Below are 21,754 nucleotides of genomic sequence, written 5' to 3'. Positions count from 1 at the left end.
CCCTTGCAATGCTGGAATCTTTTTGCCCAACATGACACTCGAACCTGTGACCCTACATGGGTAGTGTTCAACTAAGTTTTACTTACAGTAGTAAAGTAAACCCACAGAAATCAATGAACATGACTGGGTCCATTAATTTCAATGGGTCTACTCTAAGTAAACCTTAGCTGAATACTACCCATTGTATTTAGTACATTATGATACAATTGATTATAGAAACCAGCAATTATAATATAGCATGACAATATGGTATGAAGAATAAAAATGATGTTCCTTTTAAAACTCAAGTTTTGTTTTCTAGAACCACCAAGATCATAAGCTTTGGCATACCATTCTAGTGTGGAGCTTGTCATACAAGCCAAACTAAATTGAAGGAGAATAGGGCCAAATGAAACCAGATATTCTTAGTACAGATACTTAGATTTCCTAAGTTTTGTTCTATGTTCAGAAAGAAAGAAATCTAAATGTTTCTCTGCTGTTCTTCATAATCCTTCTATTTAAAAAACACACACCCTAAAACAGCTTGCAAAGAACTATCATTATTACTTAAGTAGTGCACCTGGGGTACCTATATCTATATATATTTATATCTGTCTGTCTATTTGTCAATCTACACACACACACGGAAAAAATTATGATGTTTCTCAGCCATATTTAACACCAAATTAACAGTACTTATGCCACATCATTTTTAGCTTTTTCATGCCAATGAAAGGCATCAAAGCAGCTGTCACCAGCAGCTTCTGTCCTTATTGATAACTTAAGAGTCCTTGGCTGTGCCTTATGAAGTTTAATTTCCCTAAGCGGTCAATTAGATCTTACTAATATCCTCATTGATGGTTTGATGCTCAAGGATAGCATGTAAACTTTTACTTCAGCCCTTTATTATTTTATTACATTCAAGATGACAAACTTTCTCTTACTTGCTTTGAGTCTTCCGAACTACAGCCAATTGTTCTTAAAAGAAATCTATGTGCTATAACCTTCCATACAATTACCAACTCTAAAACAAATATTTTTAATAAAACACTGACAATTAATACATCTAGCAATATGGATTCTGCTAGGTCCTAATTATTTGTTTTAAATAAAACAAAAAGTACAGCAGAATATTTCAAATGCATATGCAAGTCCCTATGGCAAAAATTAATGAGAAATATTTGCCTCTCCAAAGCAGAGAAGTTGCAGGTCCCTCTTGAAAAGTGTGTTTGTTTGTTAAATTTATATACAGTTGCGCCCTTCATCCGAGGATCACAAGGTGGTTTACAAGTATAAAAACACAAAAATGCTTAACCTAATAACAAACAAAGCAATAATCCACCCCAATACCACATGCATATATAACTCTTCAAGAAAGATATGTATTGTGAGAACAAGATGCTAGACAAGACAGGCAATTGGCCTGATCCAAGAGGTGGTTCTTATGTTCAAGATGGTCTGTGGGTATGAATAGACTATGTTAAGGGGTCAGAGGCACTGCTGAAATTCCCTTTCTGACATCACTGTGGAATGATGCTCTAGATCGGTGGTTCAGTATGGAAAAGGTTTGGAAACCACTGCTCTAGAATGGCCTCCAGCCACCATGTAACATGTACACAGTAGACCATGTACAATCTTTGGGTTCCAGATGTATTGAAAATTTGCAATTTCTCATTTGGTTACTACCACATCCCAAAGTGTGCCCAAATCCATTTAATACGGTACTGTATCAAACATTTCCTTTAGGTAATGAAACCTCTTACAGCATAAATTGTTTTTACCTGAACACTGATTTTTTTAAAAATATAAAGAAGCTATGTAGATACGTAAATTGTATTAAAAGATGCTAGCGCAAGTACTGAATTTAAATACCAACCATATAGCAGGTTTAAGAAATCCTGGTAGCATATCATGGGGAAATTATTGCACCTTGCAGCTGTGATCTCAGGTGTAAGAAGGTCATTTTGATTTTCTTCCAATCAGTTAAAAAATAATTTGAAATTTAGATGTGCATTTTAAAATAACCCATTTGGCTTTTTAGGTCATGTCAGAAAGAAAGAACTGGAAGCTTCATCCCATGTATTTTAGTTTTAACAGCTATAGTTCAAGCTTAAATAATACTTGTCTATATGCCTTCAAAATGCATGAATGTTTTTTTAAAGTAGTGACAAGCACATCCTATTTTTTTCAGTAGAATAAAATTTATGAGCTTTAAAAGGCTTTGTGGTTTTTAAAATATGAAATAAAATGTTGGAATAATTTGGTATTTATTCTAGGTTTCCACTGATTTCAGGGAATATTTGTTAATCCAAAGCAACTAAAACGTGTAGTCTTTGAAAGACTGTGTATTCACCATCATTAGCTTGGTGCATGCTGTTTTCTATGTACCATTACTATTGTTTCTATGGTGGTGCTCTTTCTAAAAGCAGGGTCGTTGCAGATGTTGCTTTCTTAAAAAGGGACCGTGCCTACTGAAAACGTTTGCTACTATAGCGGCATCTGGTCTGTAAGCTACTTCACGCATATATGGAGAGGGAATAAGGGATAAAATGAGTAGGATCATTACATAATATCAACAGCTAAAACTACTACTGCTTTATGGAAAAGACATAACCTTTCTTAATTCAATGTGCATGGTTTTGGATGTCTCCACCATCCGTTGTCCAATTCATAAAATCACTAAAACCAGCCTTTACACAAACAACGATTATCAAATTATCAGCAACTACAACCTGCTAAGATTTTTGGGTGATAGGAAGCATTCTAAGATTTGGGTTTTCTACTCCATAATTCCCACCTATAGCCTGGTTCAGACACATACAATGGGGCAGTTCAGACATAATGTCAGCACATGATTTGGCATTACATAAGTAAGTCTTGAGCTCATTCACTTCCTCCTTCTTTCACATGATCCTGTATCTCCCTGACTTCCATTACATCCAACCTGAGCGAACTATGGTTTGCCCAAACCATAAACTTGTCATAATTGCACTCAAACTGACCAAAAATATTCCATGCCTCAACTGTATGTGCATAGCTTTTCCCCCTCAACAAAAGTAACATAAGTAGTCTCTACATGGTTGTGTCATATGTTACATTGTGATGTCCACATACATTTCCATATGTGTCCATACTTTCTCACCATACCTCAAGAAAGAGCTATTCAGAAAAACACCGACATTTTTATTGAGTCTTCTCAAGCTAAAGTCTTGACAACTTGTGGGTGGTAATAAATTTGTTTCTCTGTTTAGGTGATAAAGAAATTAACAACAACAAAGAACACGATTGGCAACACTCTTCATCCATGGACTACTTTAAAAAGATGTTGTAGGTCAATATACCATAATGGATTCTCCTGATAAAGTTGCAAATTATATGCTCCAAGGGAAAGCATATAATGAAGTGCTTGTTTGCTTGTTTGTTTCTCTCTCTTTGCAAAGTAGTACAATAATCAAAACAACCAGTATTACATATGTAGGGTTGTTATGAGTAGGTTCCTTGCTTAAACTGTTTATACACATTTCTATGTAAGATGTAGGAAATTAATAGAAATTGGCAACTGCCAAATAACAGCTTCTTGCAATGATCAGGACAATTGGTACATGAGAACTGTATTCTCAAACGACATAGAAAAAGACTGGGTAGCTAATAAGACTACACTTTGGAATTGTATTAAAGTAGTTCTTCACCACATGAAAGTGGGTTTTCAGAAATAACTACATACCATTAAGAAGCAAGGGTCACATTATATCAAAAGCAAGAATTCCTTCCCTATTTGTGGGACAGAAGATTTATTTTCAACACCTCTGGGCAATTAGCTAGCCGCCGCAAACCAAATGCAATCATACAACGAATACTTCTAACTGGTAGTGCTACCAAAGCTATCAATTATGTCACTGCAGAGCTCATCAATGAAGAAAGTTTTAAACCTAAGGATTTTGACCATCTAAGCTCCAAATCAGTCTACATATGATTCGACTTCTTAATCTTTCATGGCCCTGTCAGTTCTCTTTTGATGTCAATGATGTCAATATCATTCTTGAACTGTGGTGCCATAGAACCGAAACCCAAGCGCAACTAAAGTCTCTCTGATCTAAATGGCAGCAAACAGCTAGGAGAAGCTAGCCAGGGGGCACCAGCTCAGCGAGCTAGAGGGGAGCCCCAGCTGACTAAGCATCTCAGCCCCAGTGACAAACAAGGTAACAAACAAATAAAAGCAGCCAAGCAAGATGCTAAAGATGTCAACCCAATTTACAGCTGCTATGAAAAAGGTAAATTCCATGTTAGGAGTCATTTGGAAAGGGGCCAATGTCATAAGCGTGGTATCTCCTTAGCCCATATGTGCCCACTCAACCGCTTCAATGTGTAGAACAGGTACTGTTTGTTACAGGTGTCATATAATACTCATTCCAATCCACAGTTTCAAGAAATCGATCTTTTAGTGTGGTGGCACTCACACTTTGGAACTCCCTGTTTACTGACATCAGGCAGGCACCTTCACTGCACTCTTTGATGCACCTGCTTCAAACGTATTTGTATAGGCAAGCCTATCTAGACATATAGAAGTTGACAAATTCTAATCACTTTTGCTGTTAGTTAGTTATTTACACACACACACACACACACACAGAGAGAGAGAGAGAGAGAGAGAGAGAGAGAGAGAGAGAGAGACTTTTATTGATAATGTCAATATTTCTTGTAAACTGCTTAAGAAGTTTTATTACAATCAAGTTGTATATAAATTTTATTAAATAAAACAAAGTAATAATCCACAGCGAGGCCATACTTGGAATACAGTTGCCTTAACTCACGAAGGATACTGTAGACCTGGAAAAGGTTACGGAAAGGGCAACCAAAATGATGAAAGAGTTGGAGTAACTATGGTGAAAGGTTACAACATTTGGAGTTTTTATTTTAGAAAAACAGCAAGTAACTGGGGGGTGGGAGACATGGTAGAAGTGTAGATTATACATGTTACAGAAAAAGTGTATAGGAAGAAGTATTTCTCTCTCTCTCATGAAAGTAGAAGCCAGGAACAGAGAAGAATGTTGGAAAGTTTGGGAAAGATAAAAGTACGTACTTCTTCACACTTCTAGCCATAATGGCTATGCCTACCTCCACTATTGGAGGCAGTCTGCCTTTTTAGGAATCACAAGAGGGGAGAATACTGCTGCTCCCCGTGAGCATCTGCTGAGAACAGGGTGCTGAATTAAGACAGGCCTTTGACCTGATCCAGAAGGCTCTTCCTATGTTCTTATCTGATGCCTATAGTGATACTTATTTACCTACATACACTAGTACTGAATGTTACATTTGATATTCATATCTGGAAAACTGTTAAATGTAAGCTCTAATTCCATAGGAGAACACATTAATCCAAGTAGTATGAGGAAACATGGAAGATTTACAATACACATATAATGTTGGCAATAATGACTTTGCATCCAGAAACATAATTACCTTCAAATTTTAGCAGTTTGTGGAAACTGCTATATTTTATTGCATACATTACAAATTTCATCCATGTTTACCCTGAGTTTTAAACTTAAGACAGTTTATTGTAAGACATACAATTAAAAAATAGTGTATTATACCATAATTAGAGCACAAAACTGCTGAAAATACAGAATATGACTGCACTCTTTGTTTTACTCTAACGAATGCCTTGAGAATTCAAGAATTAAATTATGCAACACATATGCATGACATATGAAACAAATTCTACAATTAATAGAAATAAATAACACCACCAGGAATACCTTGATTCTGTATGCATGTGCAAACCGTATAGAATTCTAATGCTACCATCCAGAACACATAATAGCCTAATAAGAACTGCCGTATCCTAATCTTCACACGGCAATAATTTCAAACTGATATTATTATTCTCATTTCCTTGAATAATATCCATACTCCAGGGTCATTTTCCTTCTCATATTCAATATTGTGCATGCTTGTATCAAGATTCCTTTCTTCATATCCTGTCACAGTATCAATCACTGCCTCCTGTCCACTCAATCCACTTTTGATTTATCAGCCGCCGTCTTTCTGGACTCCATAACTCGACCCAAACCATTTTAACAAGACATTGACAAATAGCACTCAGTATCGCATCAACCTGTTCCACTTAGTAAACTAAGAAACACTAACTGTGACATCTCTGCATAAGTATTCTATTCTATTCCCCAGACTGATGTATATTAATGAGGAGATGGTATTTGAAATGCTTCTTCCACATCAGCATCTAATATGATCAAATTAGGAAATGGGATGATTTATTAAATTTTGTAGAGCTGAAATATTTCTTTATATCACTATATCTGTGGTTTCAGAAAGTGAGCTGTTGCTTTCAATTTTTCTGCTGAGGATGTGCCCGCATTTCACAGAGGAATTATTGTCTTTAAAAAGATTGCAAGAAGACGAAATGTTATTAAGCAAATGCTCAGTAAAACAAACTAAATCAGTTTTAAAATTCCTAATTTAATGTAAATCTTGGTTGTTTTGCTGAAATTCAGTTTGTGATCTTATTAAGTCTTATTTGCATTGTACTGTTTTGCTGTAGGACAATTTTGAATCTATAGCATAACTAGGGAGCCTCAATTCTTGACCTGAGGTACAACTAAAATAAAATAAATAAATGTAATATGAACACATCTGTCTTTTGGGTGAAGAAAATCTATGTTACTTGATATGTAAGGTGTGGGGTTTTTTTTTTACAAATGAGGGTTTTTTTATTAATTAAGAATTTGCATTTCAGACTGATTCATGTGTCCAACACTTTGCACAGTTAAGTCTTTAATCATTTAAGGCTCTAATTTCTATTAGAAAAATACTAAAACCTGGAAGCAGCACTCAATACAAATATATTATATTGCAAGTATCGTGATTTTATGCTAGGCTCAAAATTCTCAATTCAAAATATCTGAATATGTGTTATATAAAGCCTGGATATTCTTCTGTTTTCAGTAGTTCTGAGACTCCCTTTTCTTACAGAGCCACCAAAGCCCAAACTTGAGTCACTTTCAGAAGAATGGGTAAGACAGTTTTATTTTAAATGTCTTTCGGTGGCCTGGGTTAAACTTTAAACTAGGACTGAGTTTTAGAGAATACTCTTTAGATATTTAAAAATAAAATAAACAAACCTTATTAATGGAACATACTATATATAAAATAATTTTGTATCTCCCCTCAGAGAAGATTTCTTAAAGAACTCCAAAAGTGCTTTCTATCTATGGACTGACACTCTGAAAACTTATGTAGTGTAGAGCTCAATGTACATCTCCTTAAAAGGGCAACACATAAAACTAGCTACGCTGTACTGTTTATCAGTGGAACTAACTAGCCACACATATAGCCAGAATATAAGAATGGGAAGACAATTTACCAGTGACCTATGTAATAAGGGCACAAAGTAATAAACATAGCAAGAAATGATCTATCTTTAGTATTCTCAACACAGTGAAGATATTTTAAGTCCACTTCCCAGTCTGCAATGACACAGAAGACCAGTACAGATCCTCAGCTACAGATAGGGTTCTGTTCCACATCAACCCAAAAATTGCAGAAATTCATCACTTAACAACATTCATTTTGAAATGCTCTCATTAATTTACTGACTTATTCACCCAATTTATATCCCACTTTTCAATCTGAACAGACATCTGGAATGCTTTGTGATTCAAACCATTTACAGACCCACAGATAATCACAAATCCACTTATAACCTCATGTGCAGAATTATTGCTTTCCAGTAGAAGAAATCGAGGAGTCATCAAAATCCAGTCACATATTTCAAAGATTAGCTTACAATGGTTTCCCAAGTCTTGCCCTTTTTGCTCGCATATGTGGAAGTTGCTTCCCTATGATAGCAGCAGCTGTGCTGCATGTGTCTATATTGCAACTACATGGGTATGGCCAATTATGTGGCTCTTTCTTAGCCAATCTGCCCCACATACATACCACTGTCATGGTAGATAACACTAGGGAAAAAAGTTGTGTGTATGAGTGAAAAAGTCTCCAGTTGCAACCTTGCTCACAGGTTGTTTTATTCATTCTCAGTCCATTGCCCCACAAGAGCATAAATCTCCAGTCTTCAAGACTGTATGTACTCTTCCTTGATTTTCCATTTCCTTCAGAAAATAAATGTGCTATTTTACTGCCAACAAGGAAATATTTTAAAATATTAGGCTGACAAAAAATTAGTCGCAGTGTGCTGAGCATGCTGACAGTCAGTGGCTCTTTCCATCAGGGATAACACATTTGCATCCATCAACTTTCTTGGGCTAAAACAAAATAAACTATTTTCTTCATGTGAAATATAGCTCTAACCTTCTAGTATAATCACCAAAATAAAATGTTTTAAAATGTTTGTTTGTTTTTTAAATTAAGGTATTTATATACCACCTAATGAAACTACCAAAGTTTCTAAGCAGTTATTTACAAACACTTGTATATACATTTAGTCAGACATATTTCTCATGCTTCTTGCTTAAAATACTAAACCATCAGCAGCCATAATAGCTATGGGCAGAAGCTATGATTTCTGCAGAAGGGTTGGATTTTTTGTGATTCCGTTTATAGATCTCTTAACAGATAACGTTTCAAATGCTGATTCTGATTTCCTACATTCCAGTCCACATACAGAGGACTTATTGTCTATAACACCTTGTGTGGGTCACCTCCTTCATGCTGAAAGCACAACTGCAGCTCCATACAGTTCTGTCTGACACACACTCACAAATTCAAATATCTGTATTTACATTGAGAACTACAAAGTACTACTAAGCAGTTGGTTTAGCACATCTGCTAGTAACATTAGCGTGACTACCCTGCAAAACAAGTATTTCTTATTGTGTTGGCCTGCTATGGCAGTGTATATACCACACACCCTATTAGTCACTTGTAATACTGAACTGCTTTAAGTTTAAACTCCGGGATAGGAAGGTCAAGCTAATTCAACCTTTTGCATTGACGCTACATAACTCTCTAAAGTTAATACAACTATTACTGTAGACAACAAGGCAAGAGAATAGAGAGAAAAGTATACATTATCTGGTCAATCTTATTCTCCGAGGGCAAAATGGTCATACCTTCTTGTTCTGCTCTTTGATCTTGATCTCTGAGACCGATATAATTTTCCTCGGTCTCTTGAACGGCTCCGGCTCCGTTTTCTCTTGGATCCATATGAAGAGCTGCTGCTAGATCGATGCCTGTGCCTAAAACAGTAACAGATATTGCCAGAAAGTCCATCAGTGGAGCATAATAAAGTTCACATTTTGCACTTGCACTGCCACTGATCTAGCCTTTCTGCATACATACAGTGAAAACAAAAACTAAAAAGAAATATACATATACATGGATAGAAACCTGCTCAGTCTTTAAGATCATCTTCCTAAGCCCTTCTCCAGATGCCCCCAGCTTCAAAGGCAATATGGCTGACAACTGAGAATAAGGTCTTCTCAGTGGCAGCATACTGGATATGGAACTCCCACCGCAGATATGTTTGTTTGGTACCTACTTCGTTAAGTTTTAGGCACTGGATGAAAATAGTTTTCTTTGCCTGTGCTTTAATAGACTACAATGGGCTCTCACTGTCATATGAAATTTTAATATTCTTCATTTATTGCTTAATTCAATTCAATTTGGGATATATATCCTATAAATTAAAGAAAATAAATCATAAATAAATATTCATAAGATTTTACTCCAACGCAAGTCTAGGAAATATATATATATATATATATATATATATAGAAAATTCTATATATAGAAAAGAGGGGAAATATATATATATAGAATTCTATATATAGAAAAGAGGGGTGCAATTACGCAGTTCCTGGCATAAGAGTCAGAAATAAAGATGTACTATAAAGGTTTCTGAATACAATTTCAATCTATGTAGTATTAAAACGTATTTAGTACTTTTCCTATTTTTGTAAGTAATAACTTACTAAGTAAGAAATGTTATTGTAATGCTTATGCTTTGTTATGTCATTGGCACTGTGATGTTACAAATGCCCATGATTTTCAGATTCCATATCCATTTATGTAGAAAATGTCATAAACACAGAAAGTTCAAGATCATCAAAACAAAAAGTGAAGACTAGACAATAAGGCTGGTTCACAACAGTGAAAAGTAAGCATGTACTCTTGTAAATCCTCCCAACTCAAAATTTTAGATCATCCCATGCATATTTATTGAGATTATACAGCATTACGCCAGCCTCAGTTGATTTCACAAAGTATTTTTCCCCACTAGTACCTATACTACTTAGAGAGGTACTTCCTTTGGGAAATATGAAGTAAATTTAAGTTATCATCAGTTCATAGCATGCATCTCTGTCCTCCCAGGAGGTTTATTCTATATAAAGAGGTGCTTCCCACTGGAGGACGATGCAGTACTGTCAATTGGGGCATGCACAAGTGCTTGCCAATACAATTGTTCTTGTCTTTTAAATCAAAACACATATGCACAATGGCCAAGACTGCATAAAATCACATTAAAAATCACTGCACCAGTATCTGTAGAACAGTGCTTCCCAACAGGAACATAATGCAGCTTCATATAAATACCCAGTGACTGCACATCTTATTGCCCCTTAAAATTATTTCAATACACATCTCTGCAAGGACAGATCAAAAGCAGCATGGGAAGTTTGATCCAGAAGATAGTATGTAGGACAGCACATCCCTACACAGTCAATAACGCATAAGAGCAAACTACCATTTTAAGCTACATTATCATACCATGAGACCTGTGGGTATATGGCAGTATATAAATTCTATTATTATTATTATTATTATTATTATTATTATTATCATCATCATGAACAACAACAACATGCCCTATCTTCTCATGCTTAGAAACTTGGTGTGAGTTTTAATCTGCTTTTACTGCTATTTTAACTTTTTGAAAGTCTTAAATTATTGTTTTAATTCTTATTAGGGAAAATTTTGAAGTTTTGTGTTGTTGTTTTTACAATCAATAAATGTATAAATTTTATTAAATAAAATAATTTATCACTGAAGCCAGAGATGGGGAACTTGTGCCCTTCAGGTATTGTAGGACTACAACTCTCATCATCTCTGACCACTGGTTATGCTGGTTGGGACTGATGAGAGTAGTAGCCCAACAATATCTGAAGGGTCATGTTCCCTACCCCTATTTAAAGGTACCCTTCTGGCACTCTAACCAAATACTTTTGAATGCATGTCCCCTGCATAAAAAAGGCATAAAAGCACACCTGAGGTTACAGCAAAGGTTAGCCTGTTTAAAACACCCCACAAGCCCTCTCCTTTCCTATTCTGCTGAGAAAGTTGGAAATGGCTACAATGACCAGCACTTCTTCCAATCAGGACAAGTAAATGAGCTCAAGTCCAGACAAGCCAAAGCAGAGCAGAGCAATAGGAAGCTCTCAGTGGACTCTTCTGGGTAAAATATCAAGGACCAGGGTCCCCTGAAGTCTTAAGGTAGCTGGCAAAGCTGGCAAAACATTTCGTTCCAGTGGTTCTGGCCCCCTGGGAGAGCTATACAGTCATACCTCGGGTTAAAGCAGCTTCGGGACAAGTATTTTCGGGTTGCACGCTGCAGCGACCTGGAAGTAACCACTATCTTATTTGGGGTGGCCCTGTTTTGCTTCCAAACTGGCAGAAGCTCAATCACCCAATTTATTATTTAAAAGAATGATATTCAAGCAATAAGCTAATTGTACATCATCTGACCGGAAGCTTGGTTAATCAACATGGAAGCTAGAGTTAGATTCTGCAAGACATACTTTGCAAACGATATGTCTTATGGCAGGGTGTTCTAAAATGTTCTCAATGGCTTACTCTATTTAAAGACATATTTATCTTTATCTGTGAAAAACTGGAATTTATTTACTAAATGAAAAGGGAACAGTTGCTTTTATCAATCACCATAATTTAATTCTTCAAAGATCAAGCAGAATCCAGCATAACCTTGAGATTTTATATTATCTTAACAGCCAGGGGTGTATCCTACACTGAGGTCAAGACAGAGGTGCTAGCCAAATCCTCAAAGCAAATACTTAGATCTTTCTGGATTCAAATAAGCCAGCTGGTTCTCATCCAGCCTCCAGGGTTTCTTCAAGCTTGGTGTTATCTGTCAGATAGTCATATCTGCAGTGTAAGAGAGATATTCATAAAGCTGCGTGTCATCTGCATAATGTTGGCATTGCAGTTGATATTATCCCACTATGTCCCTTTAGGGGATACATGTCAATATTAAAAGCAGGACCAGGAAAAACAAATGTGAAGGCATTCTACCTATCAGAACTTTCTGAAGAAAATATTTAACTATCACCTTTGATTAACTATAAAGAAATTAACCAGATTTATTGAATTTTATTCTACCGTAGGATCCAGATATAGTTACAACATTACGTTGTCATCTAAAATTCTGAACAGGCAATTTTATCTTCTATAAAATAATGTCTGATATCCTAGTCTGGTCATTTCTCCTTGATTTACTTTGCCAACATAGGTGAAAAATGTACTGTCTGAAAACTGGGAGGCAATAGACTGTGTTAGGAAAACCTACAATATTTTACATGGGAGAAAATCTCTAAATTATATTTTTTAAAATATCACCCATCTAGTGCCCATGCATAGCTTACAACAATTTAAAGTCACAATACAAGAAAACTATATTAAAATAACAATGATATAGCAATAAAAAGACATGAAATACATTAAATATTCATTTACAAGCTACAATGGCAGAATCACAGGTATAAATGACCTGTGAAATAGCTCAGTAGGTAGAGCATAAGACTCTTAATCTCAGGATTCTGGGTTCTAGCCTCATGTTGGGTAAAAGCATTGCAGGCAGTTGATGACCCTTGTGGTCCCTTCCAATTCTATGATTCTATGAATCCATTCTATGAGTTCTTACTTAGCAGACAAAAGCTTGTCAGAATAAAAATGTAATTCTTTACCAGCTGATGAAAGACAATCAGAGAGGAGGCCAGCCATGCTTCATGAACAAAGGAAATACTGGTGGAGCCACTAAAGAAACCCTGTCTCTCATTCTCATCAACTATTATTGATTATTTATTTAATTTCTATACCACCCTATACCCGAATGTCACAACCCTACATCACAACCCTACGTGGAACACAGAAAAGGGCCTCTCCTTAATTTTAGGAAGTGGACAGAATGACATGGAATGAGGCAATTCCTCAGGTATCCTGGGCCTAAGCCCTGAAGCACCGTAAATTGGCAGTGAGCACAGATATTGCACCATAATCCCATGGATGCGTGTCCACATCCTTGCTGCTGCTTTCTGGACCCACTGCAGCTAACTTCCCAAAAGACTCTTCACAGGGTGGACCCATGCATAGCACATTGCCCAATCACAACGTAACAAGCCGGATGTACAGCTGTATCCAGGAACATTCAACTGCAAATGTGATTTTTCAATGGGACTACATCAGCATCCAAAACTCATTTAATCCCTACTACAGATTCTGTCTTCCTCCTGACCAGGAGCATGTCTGTCTTGTCTACATTGTGCCACAGTTTGTCAGCCCTCATTCAGCCCATGACAATCTCCAGGCACCCAAGTCAGAACCACAGAAGCTTTCTCAAGTACTAGACGAAATAGTGAAAAGGAGCCACTGTCATCCAATAACAATGCACTCCAAACCCTCAGGCACCAGGCTGAGTTAAGGGTAGCATAAAGGTAAAGGTACCCCTGCCCGTACGGGCCAGTCGTGTCCGACTCTAGGGTTGTGCGCCCATCTCACTTAAGAGGCCGGGGGCCAGCGCTGTCCGGAGACACTTCCGGGTCACGTGACCAGCGTGACGAAGCTGCTCTGGCGAGCCAGCACCAGCGCAGCACACGGAAACGCTGTTTACCTTCCCGCTATAAAGCGGTACCTATTTATCTACTTGCACTTAGGGGTGCTTTCGAACTGCTAGGTGGGCAGGAGCTGGGACCGAAAGACGGGAGCTCACCCCGCCGCGGGGATTCGAACCGCCGACCATGCGATCGGCAAGCCCTAGGCACCGAGGTTTTACCCACAGCACCACCCGCATAGGACAACAAAATTGCTTTACCCAGTTCATGGAAGACATCAATGGCCAGTACAGTGGTACCTCAGGTTACGTATGCTTCAGGTTACATACGCTTCAGGTTACAGACGCCGCTAAACCAGAAATAGTACCTCAGGTTAAGAACTTTGCTTCAGGATGAGAACAGAAATTGTGCTCCGGCGGCGCGGCAGCAGCAGGAGGCCCCATTAGCTAAAGTGGTGCTTCAGGTTAAGAATAGTTTCAAGTTAAGAACGGACCTCCGGAACGAATTAAGTACTTAACCCGAGGTACCACTGTAGTCTGATCCTCACACTCATCTCAGAGCTATTTGTGGATCTAACAGGCAATACAAATTACGGAAAGGCTTTCATTTCTTTTCTTTTTTCAAAAAGGAACCTACCTGTTTGTTAAGTCTGGCACCAGAGGTGCTTCTCTAAATATCCCTGCCGATCTGTAGGCTTTCTTAATAATATTTACTATTATTTAAATGCCGCCACTTGACTGGGTTGCCTGGAGAGCCATGTTTTAGAACGTTTCCCCCAAAAAAGATTGCCCAGGATTTGTAATTTAATGTTGCTACAATAACTGCTTTTGTTTTGATGTTTTTGATCTGTTTTGTATTTGTTTTATGGTTCTCTTTTGTAGGCTATCTTGGAAATCTGGATTAATAAAATTATGCTGTTAAAAAATTAATTTTAAATCAGCTGGTGTTGGTCCACTGTGCTTCATTAAGTCCAGGATTAACACAGCCGTCAACCAGGAGATTTTGGAGCACTTCATGCTTCCTTCCGTAGACGAGCTTTATGAGGATGCTGACTTCATTTTCCAGCAGGTGTTTGGCACCTGCCCACACTGCCAAAAGTACCAAAACCTGGTTCAATGCCCATGGGATTATTATGCTTGATTGGCCAGCAAACTCGCCTGACCTGAACCCCATAGAGAATCTATGGGGCATTGCCAAGAGATACGAGACCGAGCAATGCAGAAGAGCTGAAGGCTGCTATTGAAGCTTCCTGGTCTTCCATAACACCTCAGAAGTGCCACAGGCTGATAGCATCCATGCCACACCGCACTGTAATTGATGCAAAAGGGGCCCAAACCAAGTACTGAGTACATATGCATGCTTCTACTTCTCAGAGGTCCAATATTGCGCAATATTGCAGCCCTTATTTTGCCGATTTCATTTAATATTCTAATTTTCTGAGATTGTTAATTTGGGGTTTTCATCAGCTGTACGCCATGATCATCACAATTATAACAAATAAAGGCTTGACATATCTCGCTTTGCATGTCGTGAGTCTATCTCATATATTAGTTTCACCTTTTAAGTTGAATTACTGAAATAAATGAACTTTTCCATAATATTCTAATTTGCCGAGTTTCACCTGTAGGTGTCTATATGTTGCCTTCTTGATCAGAAACAGCATGTCTCCAAATACCATTTCTTGGGCCACGGCAAAACAGGGCTACCGCATCCATGACCTTGTACTGAACATGCCATAGGCATCCGGTTAGCCATGGCTGAAAACAGAATACTGAACTAGGCCTTTGACAAATCCAACAAGACTCTTCTTATGTTCTTATAATCCAGGTATTAGAAAATTTCTAACATGTTAGTGGTGTTCAGGTAAAATTAGATCCTAAAGGTAAAGGTACCCCTGCCCGTACGGGCCAGTCTTGACAGACTCTAGGGTTGTGCGCCCATCTCACTCAAGAGGCCGGGGGCCAGCGCTGTCCGGAGACACTTCCGGGTCACGTGGCCAGTGTGACAAAGCTGCATCTGGCGAGCCAGCGCAGCACACGGAAACGCCGTTTACCTTCCCGCTAGTAAGCGGTCCCTATTTATCTACTTGCACCCGGGGGTGCTTTCGAACTGCTAGGTTGGCAGGCGCTGGGACCGAGCAACGGGAGCGCACCCCGCCGCGGGGATTCGAACCACCGACCTTTCGATCGGCAAGCCCTAGGCGCTGAGGCTTTTACCCACAGCGCCACCCGCGTCCCAAATTAGATCCTAGAGTTATATTATTGAATATTTAGACAAGCAAGCTTCTCTTTCATTCCATTTACTGATTTGGATTTGTTAAAAATGCCACACACACACCCCCAAATTGCTAGATATTGGAACAAGTTTCTGTTCATCTAGCAAGGAACGCTTTATCAACATTCTTGAAACTGCCAAGTTGAATGGACAGATTATGTGCAAAGGAAAAAAGAATACGTCTATCAATTCTATTTTCTGAGAAATGGACACTATTGTCTACTGGAAACACATAATAATTTTCTAATTTTGGACTGAGAAACTTTCTTGTAAATATTTGTTTCTTTTCAGCTAAAATATAAAAAGAAACATCAAAAGCCGTAAGAGTGGCTGTTAATGATATTACTTTCAGCAAGAAGTAAGCTTTCTTTCATTGCCATTATATTTTTACTGAAATTTCAGTAATGTAGAAGTTTTATTTTTTTTACCAGTAATATGGTAGTTCCTCAATACCAAATACAAACTTACAAAGTGATTACTATTACACAGATAAGGAAAGGAACCACCCTAGATAAAAAGCAGGTAGATGATGTTTATATGCCCACAAATTTATACTAACCAGAGAGCAATAAGGGGACTTAATTCCTGATCCTCTCCTTCCACATAACCCAGTGGCGTATCCAGATTCAACCACATACGCCTGTAATCCAATTTGTTTGGACACAGCAGCATCCTATGCAAGCCAAATGAGGCAGAGCCAACCTGCATTACCCACTTTGCACTGAAAATCTGGTTGATTGTTAATGTTGCCCCCCAATATATGGAATGCAGCACTGCACCCATGCAATAATCCAAAATGGCTTCAGTGCACACTGGATGATGTGCAAGAAATAACCAGCAGCTCTATCTTCCTCTCCACAAGTGCCTCAATCCAAAAGGTATTGCCAGTTGGAGCAGAGCACTCATACAGTAGCCCTGGATGAAGACCACAGCAAGGGGGATATTTTGTTTCTTTGTGCCTTTGCTGGATCTTTATGCCACAACCTACAGGCAACAACCAATTGGCATGGGGTTACATTTCTGACCCCCACCCCAACCCGTGCATCAGTGCAGCACACATAAGCTCTCCCTGCCCACCCCATTCCACCCCCTTTTCAAGCCACTTGTGGCTTGTCGCTATGCGTGCATGCATGGCTGCACGTCAATTGGACACACATAAATTGGTCAATCCTGCCAACCTAGCAGTTCGAAAGCACGTCAAGTGCAAGTAGATAAACAGGCGGGCAGGTAAACGGCGTTTCCATGCGCTGCTCTGGTTCGCCAGAAGCGGCTTAGTCATGCCGGCCACATGACCTGGAAGCTGTACGCCGGCTCCCTCGGCCAATAAAGCGAGATGAGCGCCGTAACCCCAGAGTCAGTCACGAATGGGCCTAATGGTCAGGGGTCCCTTTACCTTTACCTAAATTAGTCATTGCCTGTATATGCCATTATCTACAGCAGAATGTTGGATCAAACTGTGAATTATGCCTGCTAAATATTTTAAGCAGCCTTTTCTACAAACACTTTCAAAACCCAATACAAATTAATTCATTTACCTCTTTTCATATGAATGTGAATGAAACTGGAGATCTCGAGACCGTGACCTTGACTTCCTTCCTGATTTTTTACGGCTGTAAGTTCTGCTATCAGAAGAACTGCTTGAAGATGACCTCCTACGGTGTTTCTTTTTTCTTTTGCTTCTGCTCTCTTCCTCAGTGTCTGATGAGCGGCGACCCATTTTAACAAGCTATTTTTTTAAAAAGACAAAAGAACTGTAAACATCAGATGAAATCTTAAACATTATCATAGAAAGCATGCTGTACCCTTACCAATCTCCATACACCAGTATTCAGTTTAGACCCAAATCCTAACTTAACATTATCTAATACAGTGGTACCTCTGGATGCGAACAGGATCCGTTCCGGAGCCCTGTTCGCATCCTGAAGAGAACGCAACCCGCATTTGCGGGTTGCGATTTGCCGCTTCTGCGCATGCGCATGACGTCATTTAGAGCGTCTGCGCATGCGTGAGCGGTGAAACCCGGAAGTAACACGTTCTGTTACTTCCTGGTTGCCGTGGAGCGCAACCCGAAAACGCTCAACCTGAAGCAACTTTAACCCGATGTATGACTGTACCACTGCTGCTAGGTAGTTGCTATTTACTTGGGCCTGCTCTCTTGTAACACCTTTTCCAAAGCTACAAACAACAATCCTGATCATATTTACTTTTATCACTGAAATTAAGAGAGCTTGCTTCCAAGTAACTGTCCTTAGGACTGAGAACTGGGAACCCCCAAGTATGTGAAGCAAATTTCATTTTTTTCCTTGGGGAAGATGGGGAAAAGCTTTCACCCTAACAAATGGATGTTGTCTTGGAAGTCCTAGTATGTTCAAGCACTTATTCCCAGATACTTATGCATATGATTCCAGCTTAAAGCTATTACCTCCATTAAGGTTTAGTGCCATTATCATGAACATAAACAAGGCAAGAAACTTGGCTTTACACTCAGTAAAAATTGAAGAATGGAGCAAGGAGGACTAAAGAGGACATTTTTCTAAGGGTCTAACCTTCTGGAATGAAGGAAAGTGTTTGGAAGAAGAGAAACTATTAGTATACAATACTAAAACAAGAATCGCCAACTTAGAAGATACATGTCACAAATAGCACAGGCAGCAGGATCTAGCTTTATTCAACTTGTGAACCTATGTACATTTACCTGGAAGTAAATTATTATTATTACTATCATAAACATTACTAATAATAACAACAATAACCTACCCATCAGCCTTAAGTCCAATGGCAGGTTATAACAACTTAAAATATAACATTAGGAACAATTAAAAAACTTACAAAAGAATACAATCACAAAAAGGTGGATCTTAAAACTATACATCTCAGATGTCAAAGGCCAAAGAGGTACATCTTCAGCATTCAGTGAAAACTACATACTGCAGCTGCTAGGTGCACCTCTGTGGGGAGAGAGTTCTACAACTTAGGGGCTGCCACAATGCTCTCTCCTTGAGCCACCACCACCAGGGTGGCAGAACCACCAAGAGCACTTTGAATTGGAACCATAAATGAACTGACAATCAGTGAAGCTCTTTTAAAACAGGGCTTATATGAGATCTAAATGAAACCCCATTGACCTCAACCAGAATAAAACTACACCATCTAAGAGGAGCAGACCACAAGTCTGCTTAAGACATAAGAGTCAAGTCTTCATAGTTGCCTGACACTCCCACACTATGATCCTGCCTAATCCATGGTTCATTAGGTGGAGGAGGGACTACATATTTATTGGTGCTGTCTCATATATTAGATTTCAAATACACTTGGCAGAATGTTGAACGCCATTGCCTTAATACTACAGGCTGAAGAGTACAGAAAACACATCAACTCGCGTTTCCTGCTGGAAACAGAACATCCTACAGTAGTGGTCAGCAACTGGAGGATCACGGTTAATTTTTCCTCAAATATACTGCCAAATTAGGGACAAAAAATAGAAGTGGCATCTGACAATAGCAAGCCACATGCGGTTGGGAGGTGAAGCTGCAGCATCCTTCACCCCACCCTCCACCAAGTAATCCTCTTCCAATAAATTGATTTGCAACGCAGGATACTAGTGCAACAAGGCTTGTGGAGGGGTGCGAGACATGACACAAGTGTAAAGAACACCATGTGTGGTGTGGTGAAAGTGGAGAGGGAGCCCTTCTCTCACGTCTCCCTCTGGTTGAGACCATCCACTGGAGCTGAATGTCAGAACAGGCCAAACAAAGAAGAGCTACTTCTTTCACGCAAGGCCTAAGTCATAGGGAAGTCGCTCCCTAAAGTTGTAGTGAGACCACCATCTTGGGAGGGCTTTGAAAGAGCACAGACTTTCATGCATGGAGGATGAGGCTATCAATAGCTACATTAGGCTCCTGGATCCTACTCAGGGAGGCAGTATGTCTGAGTTGTTCACTTGGGAATCACAAATGCGGAGTGTGGGTCTGCTTGCAGGCTTCACACAGGCAACTTGGCTGTCTACTCCAAGAACAGGATGCTGGGCTAGATGGCCTTTTTTCTGATCCAGCTGGGTTCTTCTTCTGTTGCTCTCTTTCAACATGACAGAGTGCTGGGTGAGACACAGGGGCACCCACTTCAGGGTTCGGGGGGGTTGGCACATAGATTGCTGGGGCCCTAAGACATCTGTCCAGGGCAGGCGTCCTCAAACTCAGACCTCCAGATGTTTTGAGACTACAATTCCCATCATTCCTGACCACTGGTCCTCCTAGCTAGGGATCAAGGGAGTGATTGAGGCTGAATCCTGACAAGACAGAAGTACTGTTCTTGGGGGACATGGGGCGGGCTGGCGTGGAGGACTCTCTGATCCTGAATGGGGTAACTGTGCCCCTGAAGGACCAAGTGTGGAACCTGGGAGTCATTTTGGACTCACAGCTGTCCATGGAGGCGCAGGTTAATTCTGTGTCCAGGGCAGCTGTTTACCAGTTCCATCTGGTATGCAGGCTGAGACACTAACTGCCTGCAGACTGTCTTGCCAGAATGGTACATGCTGTAGTTAGACTACTGCAATGCGCTCTACGTGGTGCTACCTTTGAAGGTGTCTGGGAAACTGCAATTAATCCAGAATGCGGCAGCTAGACTGGTGACTAGGAGTGGCCGCCGAGACCATATAACACTGGTCCCAGTAAATTTCCGAGCACAATTCAAGGTGTTGGTGCTGACCTTTAAAGGCCTAAACAGCCGCAGTCCTGTATACCTGAAGTAGCGTCTCCACCCCCATCATCCAGCCCGGAAACTGAGATCCAGCGCCAAGGGCCTTCTGGCGGTTCCCATGCTGCGAGAAGTGAGGTTACAGGGAACCAGACAGAGGGCCTTCTCGGTAGTGGCTCCTGCCCTGTGGAACACCCTCCCAGCAGATGTCAAGGCAATAAACAACTATTTTACTTTTAAATGACAACTGTTTAGGGAAGTTTTTAATGTCTGACACTGTATTGTTTTTAATATTCGTTTGGAAGCTGCCCAGAGTGGCTGTGGAAACCCAGCCAGATGGGCGAGATATAAATAACAAATTATTATATTATTATTATTATTGTAGGCCAAAAACACCTGGAGGGCCGAGTTTGAGGAAGCCTGTCCCAGGGTCTTAGACTTAAAAGCTGTTCGGGAGAGGCGTTTTCAGAGAGAGGCTGTCCCGTCCCCCCCAATCTTTCTAATTCCGATAGGCCGGAGGAAATGCGAGAGCGAAAGCCCACACGAGCACAGTTTGAGGCAACGCCAAACTGAGGAGAGCGAGACCTCCCCTCGCTAAAGCCAGCAGGGGACGGGGAGCTTGGCGCTCCGCCTACGCCAAACATCCACGCACCGAGGCCTAAGGAAAGCTCGCGCCGCTTCCCGCGACAGAGACGGCAAGGCCGGCGAGGCTCGTCACGCAGACGCCTGCGAACTAGGCCGCAGCGGTTCCCGCCGGCCAAACCCGCTCCGACACCCACCCCCCGCTTGGACATTGCTTTCGTTTCGGTCCCCGAGGCCTAAGGCCCAACGGGGCCGACGCAACCATAGCAACCGGGGCCACCGGCGCGAGCCCATTTACCTCCGAAGCCGGCGCGCCCGCCGAAGGCCGCTGAGCTTCCGTAGTTTCAGCTTCGGCGCCTCCTTCCGCCGCTCAGGCCTGACTAGACGATCACCGGAGCTCATCTATT

At 40.1% G+C, this 21,754-nt stretch overlaps 1 protein-coding gene across 4 annotated transcripts in view; it reads right to left on the bottom strand.

The window, feature by feature from the left end:
* Nucleotides 1-21,754, bottom strand: part of RSRC1 (arginine and serine rich coiled-coil 1) — a 167,319-nt gene extending 145,565 nt beyond the window's left edge. The window contains exons 1-3 of one of the 4 annotated variants that reach the window (XM_053390369.1): nucleotides 21,646-21,754; nucleotides 17,609-17,799; nucleotides 9,069-9,194 (exon numbers count right to left, since the gene is read on the bottom strand). In XM_053390369.1, the coding sequence (XP_053246344.1) occupies nucleotides 9,069-9,194; nucleotides 17,609-17,790 (308 nt within the window). In that variant the 5' untranslated portion in view covers nucleotides 17,791-17,799; nucleotides 21,646-21,754. Of the gene's footprint in view, nucleotides 1-9,068; nucleotides 9,195-17,608; nucleotides 17,800-21,417; nucleotides 21,543-21,645 lie in introns of those variants that run through there. The other 3 variants (XM_053390371.1, XM_053390370.1, XM_053390368.1) reach the window with 3 other exon arrangements.

Source organism: Podarcis raffonei, chromosome 5 (assembly GCF_027172205.1).
Source record: "Podarcis raffonei isolate rPodRaf1 chromosome 5, rPodRaf1.pri, whole genome shotgun sequence".
NCBI classification, from domain to species: domain Eukaryota; kingdom Metazoa; phylum Chordata; class Lepidosauria; order Squamata; family Lacertidae; genus Podarcis; species Podarcis raffonei.
The sequence above is the reverse complement of the archived record's forward strand: the minus strand, read 5'-3'. Positions and strand labels throughout refer to the sequence as shown.